Consider the following 17620-nt stretch of genomic DNA (forward strand, 5'->3'; position numbering starts at 1 on the left):
TTTCCCATCTGCAGCTGGCTGTGTGTGCATGGATACTGAAATATCTCCCTGGCAGGTGATGGGCTATGGCAGGAGATTTTGATAACTTTATTTTTTTAAACTTGAGTGTTTTTCTGAAGCAGGGTAATATTACCAGCTTTTTTTTTTTTTTTTTTTTTTTTAAAGAGAGGACTGGATATACACCTAGAGAGGAGGATGGTGCATATCTCATGTTAAAGATGCCCCAGTGTTTTCTTGGATATGGGAGTGGTGACAGTGTGAACACTGAATATCTGAATTCCTCCCTCAAGCAATAAATATTCACTGATTTGGCTAAAACACTGTTTACTCTCTGTACAATTTGAGTCTGTCTATTTGCAGAGAAATTCCTTCCAGTATTTTTCCTGGTCAGTTGATGGATGGAGGCTGGGTCAGCTTTCAAAGCACTTCTTCTAATATGCATCAGGTTACCCTGAGGTAAAATGGAAACCTTAGATGTTACTCCTGTAAATAAATGTTTACATAATACATGGCACTTCTCAGCATTGCCTGTCTTAGAAAAAAGGTCACTTTTGACATCAGTAACCTTTAAAGAGTGGTGTCTTTGCCACACAGGTAAAGGAAATTACTGTACACTGCACATTCCTTCCCTAGATCAGGAAGGTAGGTAGGAGTGGTCAGATGTTACTGCTTTTATCTCCTAAAGCTTGGCATTTTAAGCTTTAAAGGCAAGATTTGGGCTTAAGGCATGGGTCCTGTAACCAACACATGCCCAGTTTTGCTCATGTAAATAATTTCATTTAATTCCCTGACTGTAGTCATGTATGAAAAGCCAAGTCTGTAATGTACATGTTTGTGGCATCAGGGCCTCAGTTCTTCATTTCTAGATGAGAAACTTCCTGTAAAACATGATAATCGAAGATAATGGTTCTATCTCTCTTTAGTTTTGCTGCTTTTGTGTCAAAACACTTGTCCAGCACCAAACATAAAAATATTACCATCCAATAAAAAAGCAACAAAACCACTGTGGTGACAAGAGATTGATGATTTCTCTCTGAACTTAACCCATTGAGATGTGTAGCAGAACAGGAGCTTCATGTTCTGCTTTGAAATCTGTTCCAGCGGACAAGCAACATCTAACCTCTTGGGATTGTATGGTCTTGGAACCAAAGCCCATGAACAGGTGCACCAGTTCACCCATTCTGTGATACAGGAGAACCATCGACAGTGTTGGGTTGTGGGATGCAGTGGAACAGGAGATCTTGATGATAAATCTGTTTTTGCTGCTTATGTATTTAAAATATTGGCAAAACTTGTAGGTTCTTAGACACGGGGAAAAAATAAAGTAGGAACTATGGTGCTGTAGCCTTCTGCTTTTGCGTATTATCTGAATGAGTTTTATCCAAAGATCATACGGATTTAATAGCATGAGTGGTTGGCCCCACCCATGCCTGTGACAAGACTAGATGGCTTTTAAAGTGCATTGCGTTTTTGAATGCCCAGTTCCTTCTTCACTTCCTTGTCCGTCTGTTTCATTCCTCTCCCACAGCGTAGAGATAAAAGTTTGTTGAATAGTTCTTTGCTGTTTAATGTTTGTTAAAACGCACTTTGCTGTTGTGATGTCTGGGTCCCCGTCCTAGCATGACCCGGGTTACGGCCAGAGCACAATCAGGAAACCTTGTTTACAGCCACCCGGGTTGGTCGGGTATTCTTTGAGCGCATTATTTTGCGTATTTATTTTTTTTTCCCCCGTCTGTGGCCATCCAATTGTCTCGCATATCCCCGCTTCTCCCCGTGTAATATTAATGAGCGCTGGCGGAGCACAGTGCGCTCTTTGTTGGGGCAGGGGGGGAGCGGGGCCGGGCGGGATGCGGCTCCTCGCTCCCTTCCCCGCCGAGCCGCTGCCCGGCGGAGCGCCGAGGCCGCGGGTGCCGCCGGGGCTGCGGCCGCAGGTGGCCCGCGGTGTCACATGATGGCCGCCGGCGGGGGCTCGTACCGGGGCTGTGCCGGGAGCATCCCGCCGCTCCGGGAGCGCGGCCGGCCGGGAGGAGCCGCCGAGCTGCGCCCCGCTCCCCGGCGGCTGCGGCTCCGGAGCCGGGAGAGCGGCGGGCGGGGGGCGGAGGGATGGCACTGACAGCTCCGGGCAGCGCTCGGCTGCCCCGGGAGTTACCCTGATCTGCAGCAAACCCGGCGAGAGACGGAGTGCACAAGACGGGCGCTCTTTCCTCGAGCAGAAATTCTGTGCGGAACTGTGGGGCAGGATTTGGGTTATGAAACTTCGGGACAGCCTGGTGCAAACCCCGACACTGCTGTCCTTAAGGTGGTTTCTGTGCTCCTGTTGCTAGGATTAAGGGTTTTGCATTGCAGCATGGAGAGTCTTTTGTTTGAGTTAAATTCAGACCTCTTGATATGTCACCTGACAGTCTTGTGGTTTTGGATGAATATGGCTCATAGCTATTATTAACCTGAGTTGGCAGCCAGGCACAACAGGAGTTTATAGGGATTTTGGAAAGTGGAACTTCTCGGGGGACAAAGATGCTTCCCAGGTATGGTCACTGCACAGTTCTTGAGATCATTTGGGTTATTTGAAAGTTTATTATTTTCGTGATGAAAATCCTTCTCCTCCAGTAATGTGAATCTTCTAGAGGTTTATTTTTTTATGACTCTTACTGTAATTTTATGCTAAAGGGGGCAATATTTTTTTGCCTGAATTGATTCTATCTTGTAACTTTGCAAAGGGAAGTGCATTCTGCTTGTATATAATGTGATTTTGTTCAGTGCTAGTGAATTCAACTGAAAGGAGTCGTGTCTCATTTGCGTGTGGTTTTAATTAAAATGTATTTCAAGAGAGCTTGACACTTGTGTGTGTATGTGCAAGTATTTGCATGCGTACATGTACCTAAATGAGCTAAAACCTGAACAGGTACTTTTTGAAATTACATAAGTGGAGTTGTCCCAAAAATATTTTATGAAATTATCAATAATGATTGTAAATTCTGCATAGTGTGTGAATTGCAAAGTATTCAGCATACTACACAGCTTTAACAAAACCTTCCCACCAATTTATTGTCAGTATAACACTCCAGATTATGATTACTGTGTTGGCTAGGCTGCACCTAACCTGTCAATGCTGTCTTTTTGCTTGTGGAAAAACATCTGGGTCATGTATTTGACTTTAGAGTATAAATTAGGCATCTTAATAAGAGTCAAGTGACTCTCCTTAGAAGGGAGAAAAAAATGAAAACAAACTAAAGCCAGCTTCATATGCAGATAAAGAATTGGACAGAGCTAAGGAGCTTTGCAGCCAGTTGAAGCTGAGGTCCAGCTTTGTTATACCTGTGAAATGCCTGGCTGACACACTTTGTTCCTGGTGTACAATATGTACTTAGTATAAGCAGTACAAGTTTCCTGGAGCTCAAGAAGTGCATCTATTCCAGGTGAGGATTGCTAAGCTGGTAAATAATGAGACCAGCTTAGAGATGGAGCAGGGATCTGACCTTTACAGTGCTGCAGTGCTTGTGGTCATGTCATTCTCTTTCAAGACATGAAAACCAGGGGGCTTGGATTTTTTTTTTTTTTTTTTTTTTTTTGTGTGTATTTTGAAAAAAACATTATTTCCATGGGATAAACCTGAAACTAGAAGCAGTCAGGGGTGGTTGTCTCTGAGATGATCCACCATCTGTCTATTCCTCATGCTGCTCAGCAGCCAGGTCCTGTGCCTGAGGTCAGGGTGGCAGAGGGCAGAGCGAGCTCTGGCTGAGCTCCTTGGCAATCTGCCCTGCCGGGGCACAGACGCTGCTTCTCTCTGCAGAACCAGCAGCTGCTCCCCCCACACTCACAGAGCCCTGCCGTGACCTCGGCTCTCCCAAAGACAAGGATCTTGGGACATTTTGTATAAGTGTAGGCCCCCGTGGTTTCTCTACTTTAGGGAACTTTCTTCCTCCTTGCAGCCTTATGGTTGTGTTCTTAAATGGATTTAAATGGAATCCCTCTCTTAAAATGACAGCTTTGCAAATCAGACTGGATCATCCTTGTCTTGTGAGTCCTGAGAAAGTTCTTTTGTGTTTCAGGTGCTGTTGTTAAAGAAATAAATAACCTGCTCATGCCTCTTAAGAGATTATGGCCTTCCCAGGCTGAAAACATCATTAACACACATTACAGTTCTGTTTTCATTGCTTCCAAATTAGTTGTGATCTTTCAGAATGTTCTGTGCAGCTGTTTTTTGCAATAATGGTCAAATAATAAATGCATTACTGAGATGCAGTAAGAAGATATTAAAGTGTATACCCTCCCCTCATTAATCCTATATACTCAACTTCTGTTGTATCTTCTCAAAGCCAAAAGAAAAAAAGAATCTATTAACAAATCATAGAAATCTGCAGAGGTGTTTGGGCAGGAGAAGGGAATTCCTGGTTGAAAAAAGCATCTCAGGGCCGAGAGGAATAGGATAGGATGGTTGGACTAGGAAAGAACCATTGTCCTTCTGGACTTGATTACCAGTCCCTGTAGCAAAGCAGCTGCAGGATCCTATATACTGGGCTGTATAGGTACAGGTGGATGTGCTTTGATGTGGATGTACATCTCCATGGAGTGTGGAGATAACCTGAAATCCCCGTGCATTCAGTGGAACAGTCTCATATTAACAATGCTAGCCCTTCATGAGAGATGTCATGAAGACTGTCTAAGTTGTGTGTAGAAGTTGGCTGGCACAAGTGCCACAAGGAGAATACCTGGAGAATCATCTGCAGGTGCTGGAGATAAGCTCTGGAATCCCTGTGCCTCTGTCCTGATGCTCATCTAGCAGGAGTGGAGGAAGATGTTTCCCTCTGCCAGAGCTGAGGAGGGGAGCGTGGGGCAAGGTGGGCCCATCTGCTCTGCTGGGCTGTTCTGTCACCCTTTAAAAAGGTGCTAACATGAAAACCATGCAGAACAGATAAGCTGGCATAAACTATAAATATCATTTGCGTAAATGCATTTAAAAATAGTTCCAAGTGATTCATCACCAGGCAATTTTTATAACTATGGGTAACATGATGTAGGAAAACAATAGTTTGACAGATAGTTTCAACTTACTTTTCACATGTTTAGTCCTATTCTGGTTTTGAGCAACCTTACTTTTTAGAAAACTCTTCCAGTTCCTACCTGCTTAATATATAGTTCTTTTTGCTTCTGTTGCTTTACTTTAAGATTTCTAAAGTATCTGGTTTTATTAAAAAGTAACCAAATATTATCTAAACTGTGTTAATATAAACAGTTTTAAAAGTAAATTCTCTGCCAGGAGGGAAGATAATGCTAAGCTAAACCTTTAATGTAATGAAGAAGTGTTCATGTTCTAGGTGAGAATGAGGAGGAAGGAATGTACTGGGATTCAATTACAGGGGAAAATCCTGTATTGTTGGAGTTTTGGTGAAGGATTTCTATGTCTGTTGTGTCATCTGTTAAAACTTGCACAGAATGAAATACCAATTTACAGCCATTCAGTTCTTACTAAGAAGTGTTGATGGTGATAATAAACTCCAGAAACACAAGAAAATTCATCCTCAGAGAGCAGTTGGAATTCTGGATTTCTATGAATCTCTATAGTAGAGGTGTCAGGAAGCATGAAATGGATTTTTAAGTGTAAGCTAAGGGTAACATTCCTAGAGATTAAAGGTAAAAAAGGCAGAAAAGCAAAAAGGACAAAAAAAGGGAAGAGCTGAACAACAGCAGGGCTTAAGTGTGAATATGCATTAAAACACCATTTTTCACTCTGTACTTACATGAGTGTCTGCTCAGGGACATTGGATCAGATGCTCTCCAGAAGACCCAACCTAAACCAGTCTGTCCTGGTGTGAGAGCTGGGTTTTATTTCTGAAGCATGCCATACAGCATTTACACATCAATGGATTTCTACTCCATATAGGTAGTTTTGAAGATCTCAGTCTAGAGGAATGCCTACTTGTGTAGTGGAGATTTCCACAGGAGCAGTGTCCTGCTCAGAAGGAATTTGTTTATCACTAGTTTTTCTTTTGCTCCATGCCCAAACTCACAGCACTGTGTGGCAAAGTCACAAAGATTTCTACTGGTGAAAGGTATTTGTGGTTTTCTTGGTGGTGGTTTTTATGGAGGTTTTTTTTGTCCTAGGTTAATTTTGGAGTTTTTCTTTAGATCTAATCAGTTTCAAGGAAAGATTGAAGAGTGGCAGATAGGTCATACAGGAAAAAGTCCTCATTAGGAAGCTGTCATTTCCAGAGCAGTGTGGGAAATGGAGACTCACCTTCCATTAACATTGCTAGAACATTTGATTCCATGGCTCCTGGTTTTTCTGTAGGAATCTCAAGAAAACATCAGTTAAATGTCAAAGTTAGTTTCTGTTTATAAACAGAACTAATTATATTCAGAAGATCTAGGTCAGTTTTCATCTGCCTGAAGAGGAGTGCTGGAGTGCTGCCCTGTTATATTTGTTTTGAGAATGCCTCTTGCATGCAGGAATTTTATGTTTCTGGGGATAATCTTTTCAGATATCAAGCTTAACGGTATTTTAAATCTGCTAACAACAGAAGCAAAGCTCTGTGTCCTGCTTCCCCCTCGCTGGTGGGGTGAGTTAGTTGGAGGTGCCAGGCTGCCTTCTGTTTACTGTCTGTGTGAATGAACTTTCCCCCAGCTCTCTGAAAGGCTCTTCTGGTTTGGGAAGTGGCCCGCTATTGCCAGGGAATGTTTTTGCAAGGCTGAAATGTGCTTAAGGATGCTATTATGTAACAGAGATAGCGCTTCTTTGGAATTATCAAGAATTGTGATGGATAATAGCTACTAAATGCTTGTCTGGAGAAAGTTAAAATGTCATGTGAAGAAGCTGAGAAGTAAACAAGCTCTTGTTACCTTCATCAAATATGTTTCTGAATACAGCAAGAGTTTTATATTTAGCTTTCTCTCCTCTTAGTGTGTAATCTGCTCTTGGAGCTTTTTATAAGTAGACTTTCCTAATATCTGTAACAGCTATTGCTTTCTTTGCCAGTAATTTCAAAGTCAAATATCGAAAGTACGAGGTAATGAAATGTGTGAGTGTGGAGGAAATTCAAACACGTTGCAAGGGTGGGGCAAGCAATACCACCCTTTTGGCAAGCAATTCATTGTTGTTGTCACACAGTTTCTTTATAGAAACTACAGTGGCCTCTCTGGAAAAAATGTTCATTTCTGGACTTCCACTGATTTCACTTTAGCATCTGGAGGCTCTTCCTCCAGGAAACTAGTTTATCCAGTGGTCCTCCTCACTTCTAGCCAAAGTCATGCTCTTACCAGGTACCATCCCCAGCCCTGGTGCCTTTTGTGCCTCTCAGTTGGCAACACCCCAGCTGTGTGTCAAACTAGGGTAGGGATTTTGTTTTCTTACATTTTCTGAAATGCAAGATGAGGTTAATTAGGAGAGCCTCCAGTAAATGTAAGCTTGGCTCTGAGTTTGTCACTGTGCTTGGGTTTTGGTACAGTATTTGCTCAGTTTGGTGTCTGTACCTTGTGTGGGCATTTCATGCAGCAGATAACACTTGGCTTTAGGTGCCCAAATGAGAGGGTGTGTGGCTCTCTGCCCCCAAATCTAGACATGAAGTTATTTCAGCTCAAGTTGCTCAAGGTTTCCTTTCTTGTAATAAGTTGATTTGCACATTAGTTGCCCACCATCTTCTCTGCAGCTTCCTTTTTTCTCTCTTGTTGCTAAACGGTGGGGATGGGCACATTAGGAAATAGGCTCCATCTCAGGACAGTGTGTAACTGGTGTCTTGGTGCTTACTTTCACCTCCTTGGGACTCCACTAGCTGTAAAATTTGTGTACCTATACTGAGCAGCCTTAAAAACTTCTGATAGGTGATGATGGCTTTGGTGATCAAGTGGATTTTTTGCTGTTAGAGGACTTGTTGGTCACATAAAGTGTGGGTGCAGAGCAGGAAACCCTTTAGGTGAGAGGAGAGGAAATTTTACTGTTGTCTTGGAGTCATGCCAGTTTAACCCAGGTTATGTGTGTCCTTGCTGAAATACTTGTACAGCCTCTTGCAAATTGGGAATCTCTGTCCTTTATTAATGGTGTGTTCCAGTTTCTGTCTTCTTGAGGTTCATGCTAATACTGCTTACCTAAAAGCCAAGAATAAGGAAGACAGAATTTCACTTGATCTAGGAAATGGCTTGTAAACTAGCTGAAAGATGATTCCTGGTGGTTACATGGTACAAGATACAGCAGGTATCTTGTTTCCTGTCTTCCAAGAATTGAGATGGTGTCAATGAAAATGGATTCCCAAGCCAATGGATGACAATGCTTGCTGGGCTTTAAAGTAATGGCTGTTTTTTTAAATTAGGAATTTAAGATGGTGGCTACAAAGCACCCTTAAAGGGAAGATTATGGAACAGTTTCCAAGCCTGATCCCTGCAAGTTCTCCCTTTGAGACCTCCTCTGGAACAGTGGCCTAGGGAGGGTTTTGAGGCTTCAGGAAAGCTCCTTATCTTGGAAGCCAGTTTTGAATAGGTGTGTTAGGACTGCTTTGAGTGGTTTGCTGACCATGCCCTTGAGTCACAGTGGCTTATGTGGAGGGAACCAGGGGGTTCTTCCAAACCACCCTGTGATTATTCATCTTGGAGGTTTTTTGTGTCTTTAAACACAAAATCTAAGTTCTATGACATTGATTTTAGATAGCTGGAACTTGAAGAAAACATATCACAAGACAGAGCACACGATCTGTTGATGCTGCACACATCATTTTGTGCAGCTGTAGAGGATTGGTGCAGTTTACAGCAGTGTAATTTGGTACATGTGGGGGAAAGAAAAGAAAACAAGAGGCTTAGTTTTGGCTACAGGATCAAAGGCTTTGATGAAATGGCACTGATTTTGCTTGACTCTATGTTTTAATCAAGCTGTATATACAGATAATGTAGGAAGAGCAGTGTAATAAAGACTTGTGGTAATTGATCCTTGTGCTCTTTTCTTTTTTAATTAAAGCTGGCCTTTGCCGGAGTTTGACCCAAGCCAGATCCGACTGATCGTGTATCAGGACTGTGAAAGAAGAGGACGGAATGTCTTATTTGATTCCAGTGCTAAAAGAAAACTAGAGGATGTTTCAGTGTCGGTGAGTATTCTGCTAATTTACATGTTTATAATTGTATTTTTTCAAATGGCCAAATTGATAAATTGCATATGTTCTGTTTTATTCACATTGACATTTAAACGTTGGTTATATGCAGGGCTATATTTAAATGCCTGTTAAGTTGCAAATTATTCAGGCTTCAGTGGTTTTACCAGCTTTTAATACTATGGTGATCTCTTTATTCTGGGGTTTATCTACTTTCTGCTCTTTCAGTGAGAAGGATTCTGTCCTGGGGCTGCAGCAGGCAATGCTAGGGATTGAAACAGGGCATGAACTGAGATTTATTGATCTGGTTTTGTGCCACATTGGGGTGTGGATTCTTAATCAGAAGTCCCCCCAGCCCCATGTCCTTTTGTGCCCTGTTTGCTTAACTTTTTCTGATTGTTGTGTGTATGCTTTGCTGACAGGTTTTTCACACCAAGTTACTTGAAAATTCTGGTTTTCCTTTTGGCATGATTTACATGTTAGTCTTTTAATTGAAACTGTAATGGATGCAGTCAGATGAGGATACTTCCTTCTAAGGGCTCTGGCCAGAATATTAGTTTCTGGCCACAGTTCTGCTGAAAGTAGAAAGATGGTGTGAGGGTGGACAACTTACTTTGCTTTGAACTTCCTTTTCACCATTTCTAAAAACATTCACGAACCATCTTAAGCTCTGCAAGCAGAAACCATGGTGTGAATTGAAATTATTGATCCCAGCTGCTTTTACCTATAGGACTTCTGTTAGCAGGAGTACACAGAATAGCACATTACCCCCAAGCCCTGGCTTTCCTGTTGAGTATTGGAGTTCAGCAAGAAGATTTTTCATTCAGCTTTCCAAACTCTTCCAGCCTGTTGCCTGCCTGATGCTCTTAACTCTGGTCTCAGGTGCTGTGTTCAATATCCAAACCTTTGGCATCTGTCTTACCAGGCACAAACTTCCAGGCTTCTCCATTGCTTACTCCAGTGCTTTTATACACAAATCAAGATCCCAATTTCCTAGTTTTTATAGAGAATTTGTGAAATAAAGCAAGTTTCATAAATGTTAAAAAATGCATCTTTCTTTTTAATTTAAACTTGTTAGAATGGTTCTGTTAGTTCCTGTTCTTCCTGATGTTCTTGCCAGGGGGAGAGGTTTTTAAAGACAGGAGATCTTTAGAGGTGGTTTATTGGTATGAATTGCTGGCTGTGCTTATCACTGTTACTTCATTAATAAGAATAACTTACAATATAAATCCTCTTGCTGGATTTAAATTAATTTCTTGAAAGGCTAAAACTTCTTTAAGATAGTTCATGCATGCTGAATTTGCAAACTTCATTGTTTTGGGTTACTTCAGAAAGCTCATTGACTGTGGCATCTCAACAGCAACAGGATAAATGGCTGATAATGGAGCTGATATGGTTCTGTATTAATCTTTCCTTTTTCTTTGCTAAGGGGGAAGGAAAGAGCTGTAGTCACCCATCTCCACATGAGACTAGTGGAGAAAAACTATTTCCAGGGTGTTTGAAATACCCAGAATTCACTTCTAGAAACTTTATACATTTATTTTTTCATAGTATGAGGATTCTTAGAGGATATATTGAAACATTTGTTTGCCCTTTACCTGCTTTCTGCAGCATTCAGATAATGTCATGTCAGGCAAAACTTTTCTCATAAAACAAAAGTTTGCAGGGAAGTCTTTAGCTTGGCTTGATGTGAGTTCAGTACAGGCTTGTGTGGTTAGCAGGACGTACTGGCCATTTTCAAGGAATTCTATTGTTCATTTCTCTCACTCTTTATCATGATTTTCATTAGCAAAGACACACCCTGCCAGATCTTGGCTCTGAGCACATTCCAAGGCACTCTTGCCCTTTTGCAGCCAGCCATGTGTGGGCTGGGCACTCTCCCTTTTGAAAGGGTATCTGTTCAGCACCCCACAAAAAGCAAGGCTTTCTGCATCTCTTCCCCCTCACCCCCCATTTCCTAACGTGACTTATACCTCTGGATCTACAAATAACACTGGGGGACACTGCAAGAGTGCCTGACAGTGGCCTGACTGTTCTGGGTCAAGTCAAATCAGCCTAACACAGAGAATGAAGAAGGTTTCACTTTGCTTTGTGGTGCTGTGCTCTTCAGTTCCCATTTTCTGTTGTTCATGAGACACAAAGGCAATTACAATATAAGAGTTGTATGCCTGCAGCAAGGTGAGATGTATTTTGGTCTGTTTATATATATAATCCCTACATGTGTCCACAGTTGTGTGTGGTGGATTGAGGTTGAACATGGCTCAGGCATTTGAATTTGTAGGGGAAGGTGTGGTCATAAAATTTAAGGAGCATCAGAGTAAATTTTTGCAGACACAGATGTTTCAAGAAATAAAACAGTAAGCTCTGTCTTTTTTGATCAGGGAAAACTGCTGAGTTTGTGCTCACACCAAACTGGGTTTTCATTAATAAAGCATTACTAGGTTCATCTTACCTGTGAGGGAAATGTGGCTATAACATTTCCCTTGTGTTTTCTTTGGATGTTAAATCAGCCTCTTCATGTCTTCAGTCAAGGTAAATATTAAGTAAACAAGAATTTGGGGAGGGTCTTGCACAGCAAGACACTGAAGGCACATGGCTATTGCAATGTTTTAATTGCCCAAAAGTCATGATTTCCCCCAGTCTTGCTAGAGTTAAGCTTGGCAAGGGAAGCTGAGCAGCAGACTAGTGATGGAGGATGGAGGCTGTTCCCACCACTGGGAATGTTGGTCCAGTGCTGTGCCAGGTGGAGATCTGCCTCAGGCAGCTGTGGGCACTTTGCATGAGAAGCAGAGAGATCCCCTTTGTGAGTCCTGAACCTTTTTTGGTGCTAAGCAGGAGAGGTCCTTCCCCAGCATTCCTGGGGGTGGGCTATTGCTCAGCTGGGCTCTGGAAGCAGAGGGAAAAGGCTGCTGTCTCCTGAGCATCAGAAAACTGTGTGTGTGGGTTCTGCTGGGTATCCCAGAAAGAAAGGCTGCCCCTTCCAGCCCTGTGGCACTTGGTCATGAGCACATGTGTCAGAACAGGCATTTGCACACTGAATGTACCAGGGCAGTGTGTGGTATGAGCAAGAGGCATTACTGATGCCTTTACTGAGCAGCCTCTGTCCCCACCCAAGCATCCACATCCCTTGAATTTTTTAGTATCAATGAATTTCCATGGGCGAGCTTGTGGGTTTGAGCCACTGTCTATTCTAGAGTTACTTTTTTCACTCCTCCTAAGCAGTAGGTGTCTAATTTCTAAAGAGACTGTTACTTGATGTTCAGGTGATGGTGTTACAACCTGTGACTGGTTTCTTGCTGTTAGACTTTCCTGTGCTTGTCTGCTCCTTTTGCTCTGACCCCTCCTCTCCTGCTCTCTGCTCCTGGTGCCCCAGTCCTGCTCTCCTCCCTGTGCTCTGGGCTATACCGAGTTCCTGAGCCTGGAGCTGTGTGTGAAGACAGGTGTGTTTTTCAGAAAACTGTGGCACCAGACCTCCTTTGAATTTCAAATAAGGAAAACAAGCAGCTCTTTTTTTTCTTCCTTAAGGTGCAGCACCAGGTGGCCCAGCCTGTGCTGGGCAGTCAGCCTCAGCTCTGCCTGTCCCTGTGCTTGGCCTCCCAACCTTGACATGCATCCACTCAGCTCATGCTAAGGCTGGCTTGTGTTTACTGTGTGATGAAGGAATTATGTCCCCATAACTGCCAGTGTGCAAAGGCTAGCTCAAGTATGAGGAGTTCACCTCCAAGGGCTGGTAATTGAATGGGATAAGGATGCCACAGGAATGATGCCACGAGGCAGTGAAGTAGAGCAGAAGCTGAAAAGGGGAACCTCGGATCATGGCTTCCCTTGGAACAGGCAAAGTGAGTTCAGAGACAGGGATTAACTATCTCATTTTAATGCACATTTTCCTTTTGTGTTGTCCAGTGGGGATTTATGACAAGGCAGTGGTTAACATTTGGGATCTGGCTAGAGAGAAGTGTTAATGGGACATATAAAAGATTTCCTAAGTTTGAAGATCAGCCTAGAGGAAGGTATGAAGTACAGGGAGGAAGGAGGGGTCTCAAGTGACCATGAGGAAGAGAAGGGAGGAAAAATAGAAACTGCACTGTGCTGAGCAGAGATACAGAGTCTGGGCATGTGGTAGGAAAGGGGGAAAGACAAGGAATCAGAGAAGAGCAGTGACTTATTGCCAGGACCCAGAGGCAGAAGAAAGTTTTCAGAAATAGCATTTGTTTTGGTTTTCTGAAGAAATGAAAGAGAGACCTGGGATGCAGAATTTGAGATGGAGAGGTGCAATAGTGAACTTCAGTTTGGACAATGGAAAGTTCACTTCTTCCACGAGCTGTCTTTATCTTTGAATAATTTCACTAAAAGGTCATATGATACTTGATCTCCTTCAGCAGCAATTTCTTTTACTCCGAATGTCATATTTATCCCAAAGCAGAGAAGTGGCATGCTGTTTGAAACAAGCCAGGATTAGCCACGTGTTCTAATATACTTCAGCACTGGATAAATGTTGAACAGCAAATTGCTTTGAGGGATTAGTAATTGGAGAGTGAGTCTTTTGCTTTTAGGTGAGTTGTACTAAATGGAGACTCTGGACACTGTCTGGCTCTCAGGACAGGTTTCCAGTGAGCAAAGCAGAACAGATGGATAAAACTGTAAGCACAGAGATCAAGTCCCACCTTCTTAGTTCTGCTTATTTTCTCTAAACAGACATGGAAAAATACTAGTGGAGTAGAGGAGCAGAAGGTTGTCTTGACTTCTTTCAGTGACCTCTGTGTAACAGAGGAACATGATAACTCTAGAAATTAAGAGAGATTGCAGCATTTGGCAGCTGCATTTTAAGAAAGGTATCTAAGATTTTTACCTGAGCACTTGAATGGGAGGAATGAATGCCTATTCAGGTTACTCCATGTCTTATGTGGGTACATACATTTCATTGCACATACAGACCAACTCATATTAGTACAGCAAAAGAGTTAATTTATCTGTTTTGAATTTTCTTTTTTCTGGAAGGCCTGTTTTGAAAGTGAGGAACAGAGCTCTTGAAGAGTAGCAACTTTGTTTGGAAATAAAGATTTCTCTATCACTGCCACCACATTGGTATTTGAGCACCTGCTGCTGCAGAGAGGTAAAAAAGAGAAAAGCATACGATGGCATTTCTCTTCCCTTCTGTCACTCACTCACAGCCCTAACACACCTACACAGAGTCTGATTTAGTTCAACACACCAGGCTCCTTTCAGCTTTCTTGTTATCCCCAAAGCAAAACCTGCCCAGCAGAAATTCCTCTTCCTATTCACAGCACTGGACACGTTTTTTCCAACTCGCTGAGGATAATAGAGACTTTGTGTCAAAGAGTTAAAAGCCTTTGCTGACACATGTGAAGAAAAAGAGACTCCTGAAGAGGAGCTGAGAAGAAAACTACTTTGTACCCTGTACCCTATAAAGACATTTTACTCTAAGATTTCTTCAGAACTACCTGCTAGGTCTCCAAGACTTTCAGCAAACGATGATCTCTCATGTCAGAACGGGGACTGCCAGAAGTCTTTGGAGCTGGGTGGTATCTGCAGTGAGCTGGCAAGGAGAGAACAAAGTGTGACCCCAGCAGGGAGAGCAGTGTGGCAGCCAGGAGCAGAGCTGCCCACGGCATCCTTCCAGCAGATGTTCTGCTCTCCAGCAAAAACAGGCATTTCAGAGCACTCCAGCACCACCCTGCCCAGGGATGGGATTTGGTGCAACTGTGTCCAAGTGGGAAGAAAATTCACAGCTTTGAAATGTTTCCTTGTACAGTTCTTAAATAATTAGGTTACTTTTTTATTTTTGGAAACCTGACTTGAATATCTTTGGACTATTATGTGGGAATGCAAGTAATCCCACTCCTTTGATGCATAATATCTTGAGATTTGTAGGATCTAAAATTTCATTGACATTTGGAGTCAGAAATTGCAGAGAAGAGGTCACTGCAAGTACTTGATCTCATTGTCCAACAAGTTCATCTTAAACACATGCTAAGTTTGTTAAAGTGCAAACTCCAAAATTCATCAGTGATCTGCATTTTAGGAGGGATTTACTGTTCACAGGGCTCTGAAAAGTGGGAGCTGAAAGATTCTGACCTCATTTAAAGACTCCTTGCATGAGTTTTGGTTCATTAAACTACACTGTAAAGACCAAACAGCCATTTTCCTGGTTTGCTCTTTAGATTAGGCAGTTATTACTTCAAGTTATCCGACAGCCCAGTGGATCTGGGAAAAGCTGCTGTGCAGAAAAATGCAGTGATAATGAGAAGAAATTATGTAAAAGTAATTAATTTGCAAACTCAGCCTATTCTTTTTAATGCACAGCGTTTTATTTTCTCTTGTAAATTAAGTAAACGCATTTCTACAGTCTCAAGGAAGCTTAGTTATAATTGTAACATTTTAGAAGGAACTTTCAACATCTGATGGAAAATGCAAGCTGAAATGTGGTTTGCCTGCAAAAGCTGCTGTAACCCTGTGGATTGTATGTGGTTTTATCACATGATGCTTGCCTAGCCTAGGACATTGTTTTTTGTGTCAGAGATAAAATGCAATTCTAGCTCACGAGCCCCTACTGAAGTCATATGATGATCATTCACATGTTCCAGCCATTGTGCACTGTGCTCAAGCCACAAATCCTCAGTAGCCTTTAGCAAATCTACATATTGCAGGATTTCAACGAGCTCTCCACTGTGTGGAAAGGAGAGGACACTGCTGTGTGTCAGGAAAGCACAGGCTGGGGGAAAGTGAATACTTCCCTCCCCTCTGCCACAGAATTACTAATTTCTTTGCACATTTTTCCTTGAGGCTTTCTGTGGCAGCAGCTCTCTGAGGGAGCAGCAGTGCAGGCTGCCACATGGGGCTTTATAATCCTGGCTATTTTCTGCTGCTTTGCTAAATCTCACCCACAGTTAGGGCCAAATTTAAGTCACCTGTCTTTAAAAAAGTAACCTGGACAACCTAGGACAGAGGCATTGGACTCCCATCCCTCTGCAGCAGTAAGGCCAGTCATCTTTTTGAACAGCTATTGCTGATTATTGAGCAGGCATGGAGTTACTAATGTGTGCCTTGGCTATTTCACCCTTTTCTTTATGTTTTTTTTCCTTAAAGATTGAAACATGGTCATGTTTTTGGATGAAGGGGAAGCTTGTGGCAGGGAGCTGTGAGTCCAGAGATGAAGCTGTGACATCCAACAGCATTTCTGTGTTCCCATCTGTCCCTTAAACCTTGCTTTCAGCAGGGTTTGCTTCCAACTTGCTCCTACTGGTTTGGTGATTGTGTAGGAAATGATAATTAAGGAAGTCTTGGGCCAGAGTTAGTGTGGAGTTTTGAGCAGTGTAGGCTATTTCTGTCTCCTAGTGCTGCCCACCTGCAGATGTAAATAATGCCAACCTTACGTGGGTGTGCTGAAGTGTAATGAGTGTGTGAAAAATACATTGAGATCTTTAGGTGAAGAGGGTGGGCAATGCCAGTGCTGGTGTAAACTGCATTAACTTGGTGGATGCTGATTCTGCTCAGGATGCTGGGATTCTCAAGGGGAATCACAATTGCTTGTAAATAGTGAATGAAGATAGTGGAGCATCTCCCATGCCAGTGATTGACAATTCTCTGAGTGGACTCAGATCCTGCCCATCCTGTACATCAGTTCCAGCTCCATCTGGGCCCTCTAAACTCTCTTCTCAGCTGTGCTTTCTGTCTGAATCTCTCTCAGAATTTACCTTTTGGGTTGATTCTCCATGGTTTTGTGAATCTTTTCTGGCTTCTCTATAGTACTATGTTTCTCAGCTTTGTCCACTTTCAGCCTCACAATTCCCTCATACAGAAAACACAAGGAATGTGTCACCTCTGTGCCACTCTGGAGAAAGCCTTAGACTCACCTAGGGAGAGATCTGGGTAAAACAGGATCTTTTCTCTCTACTTGCCCTTGTAATGTGAATCTCCTGAATTCTCTGTTATTCTTGCTTGATAATTCATGATGAGCTGCTCCTTCCTCTGTGCTTACACTCCTGTGTCATCTCCACTCCAGTAGGCACAGGGAGTAAGGTGGACATTGCCATCCTTCCTTTGAATGCTTTGGTACCATCCTCTCTCCTAATCCTGGGCTAAAAAGGTCTGCTTAGGGAGATAGAGTTGGAGTGACTTGCTGACCCCTGGATAATTGGAAGTTAAAGAGCTCAGCCTTCCTTTGGACAGCCAGGCTGCAAGAGATATGAATATATGTTCTATTACCTATTTCCTGGGGCATGAACCTTTCAGCTGTTAAATATCTTACTTAAACAGGTAAGTACAATGATACTAACAGTGATTTCAGGTCATGGGTCTTAGTGTGTCACATGTGTTGTCTTTATTTCAGAAACTCTGCAGTGATGCTCAAGTGAGAGTTTTTGGGAAATGTTGCCAACTAAAACCTGGAGGAGACAGCTCTTCTTCCTTGGATAGTTCAATCAATTCATCCTCCTCGTTCTCTGATCCAAAAGAACAATGCCCAAAATACCAGGTGAGTTGCTTGTTTTTAAATAATACATGTCAAATGCTAACAGCAGGTGCAGTATGAC

General features: G+C 42.6%; 2 protein-coding genes across 6 annotated transcripts in view; both read left to right on the forward strand.

Annotated features, from left to right (window-relative positions):
• The window catches only part of MEIKIN (meiotic kinetochore factor), a 66633-nt gene that overhangs the window by 31614 nt on the left and 17399 nt on the right, over positions 1-17620 (forward strand). The gene's annotated exons all lie outside the window — the stretch shown is intronic.
• The window catches only part of FNIP1 (folliculin interacting protein 1), a 419816-nt gene that overhangs the window by 18051 nt on the left and 384145 nt on the right, over positions 1-17620 (forward strand). For 4 of the 5 annotated variants that reach the window (XM_079319629.1, XM_079319628.1, XM_079319630.1 and 1 more), the window contains exons 2-3: positions 8939-9065; positions 17419-17562. In XM_079319629.1, the coding sequence (XP_079175755.1) occupies positions 8939-9065; positions 17419-17562 (271 nt within the window). Of the gene's footprint in view, positions 1-1831; positions 2526-8938; positions 9066-17418; positions 17563-17620 lie in introns of those variants that run through there. The other variant, XM_079319631.1, reaches the window with a different exon arrangement.

Source organism: Erithacus rubecula (genome assembly GCF_903797595.1).
Source record: "Erithacus rubecula genome assembly, chromosome: 16".
NCBI classification, from domain to species: domain Eukaryota; kingdom Metazoa; phylum Chordata; class Aves; order Passeriformes; family Muscicapidae; genus Erithacus; species Erithacus rubecula.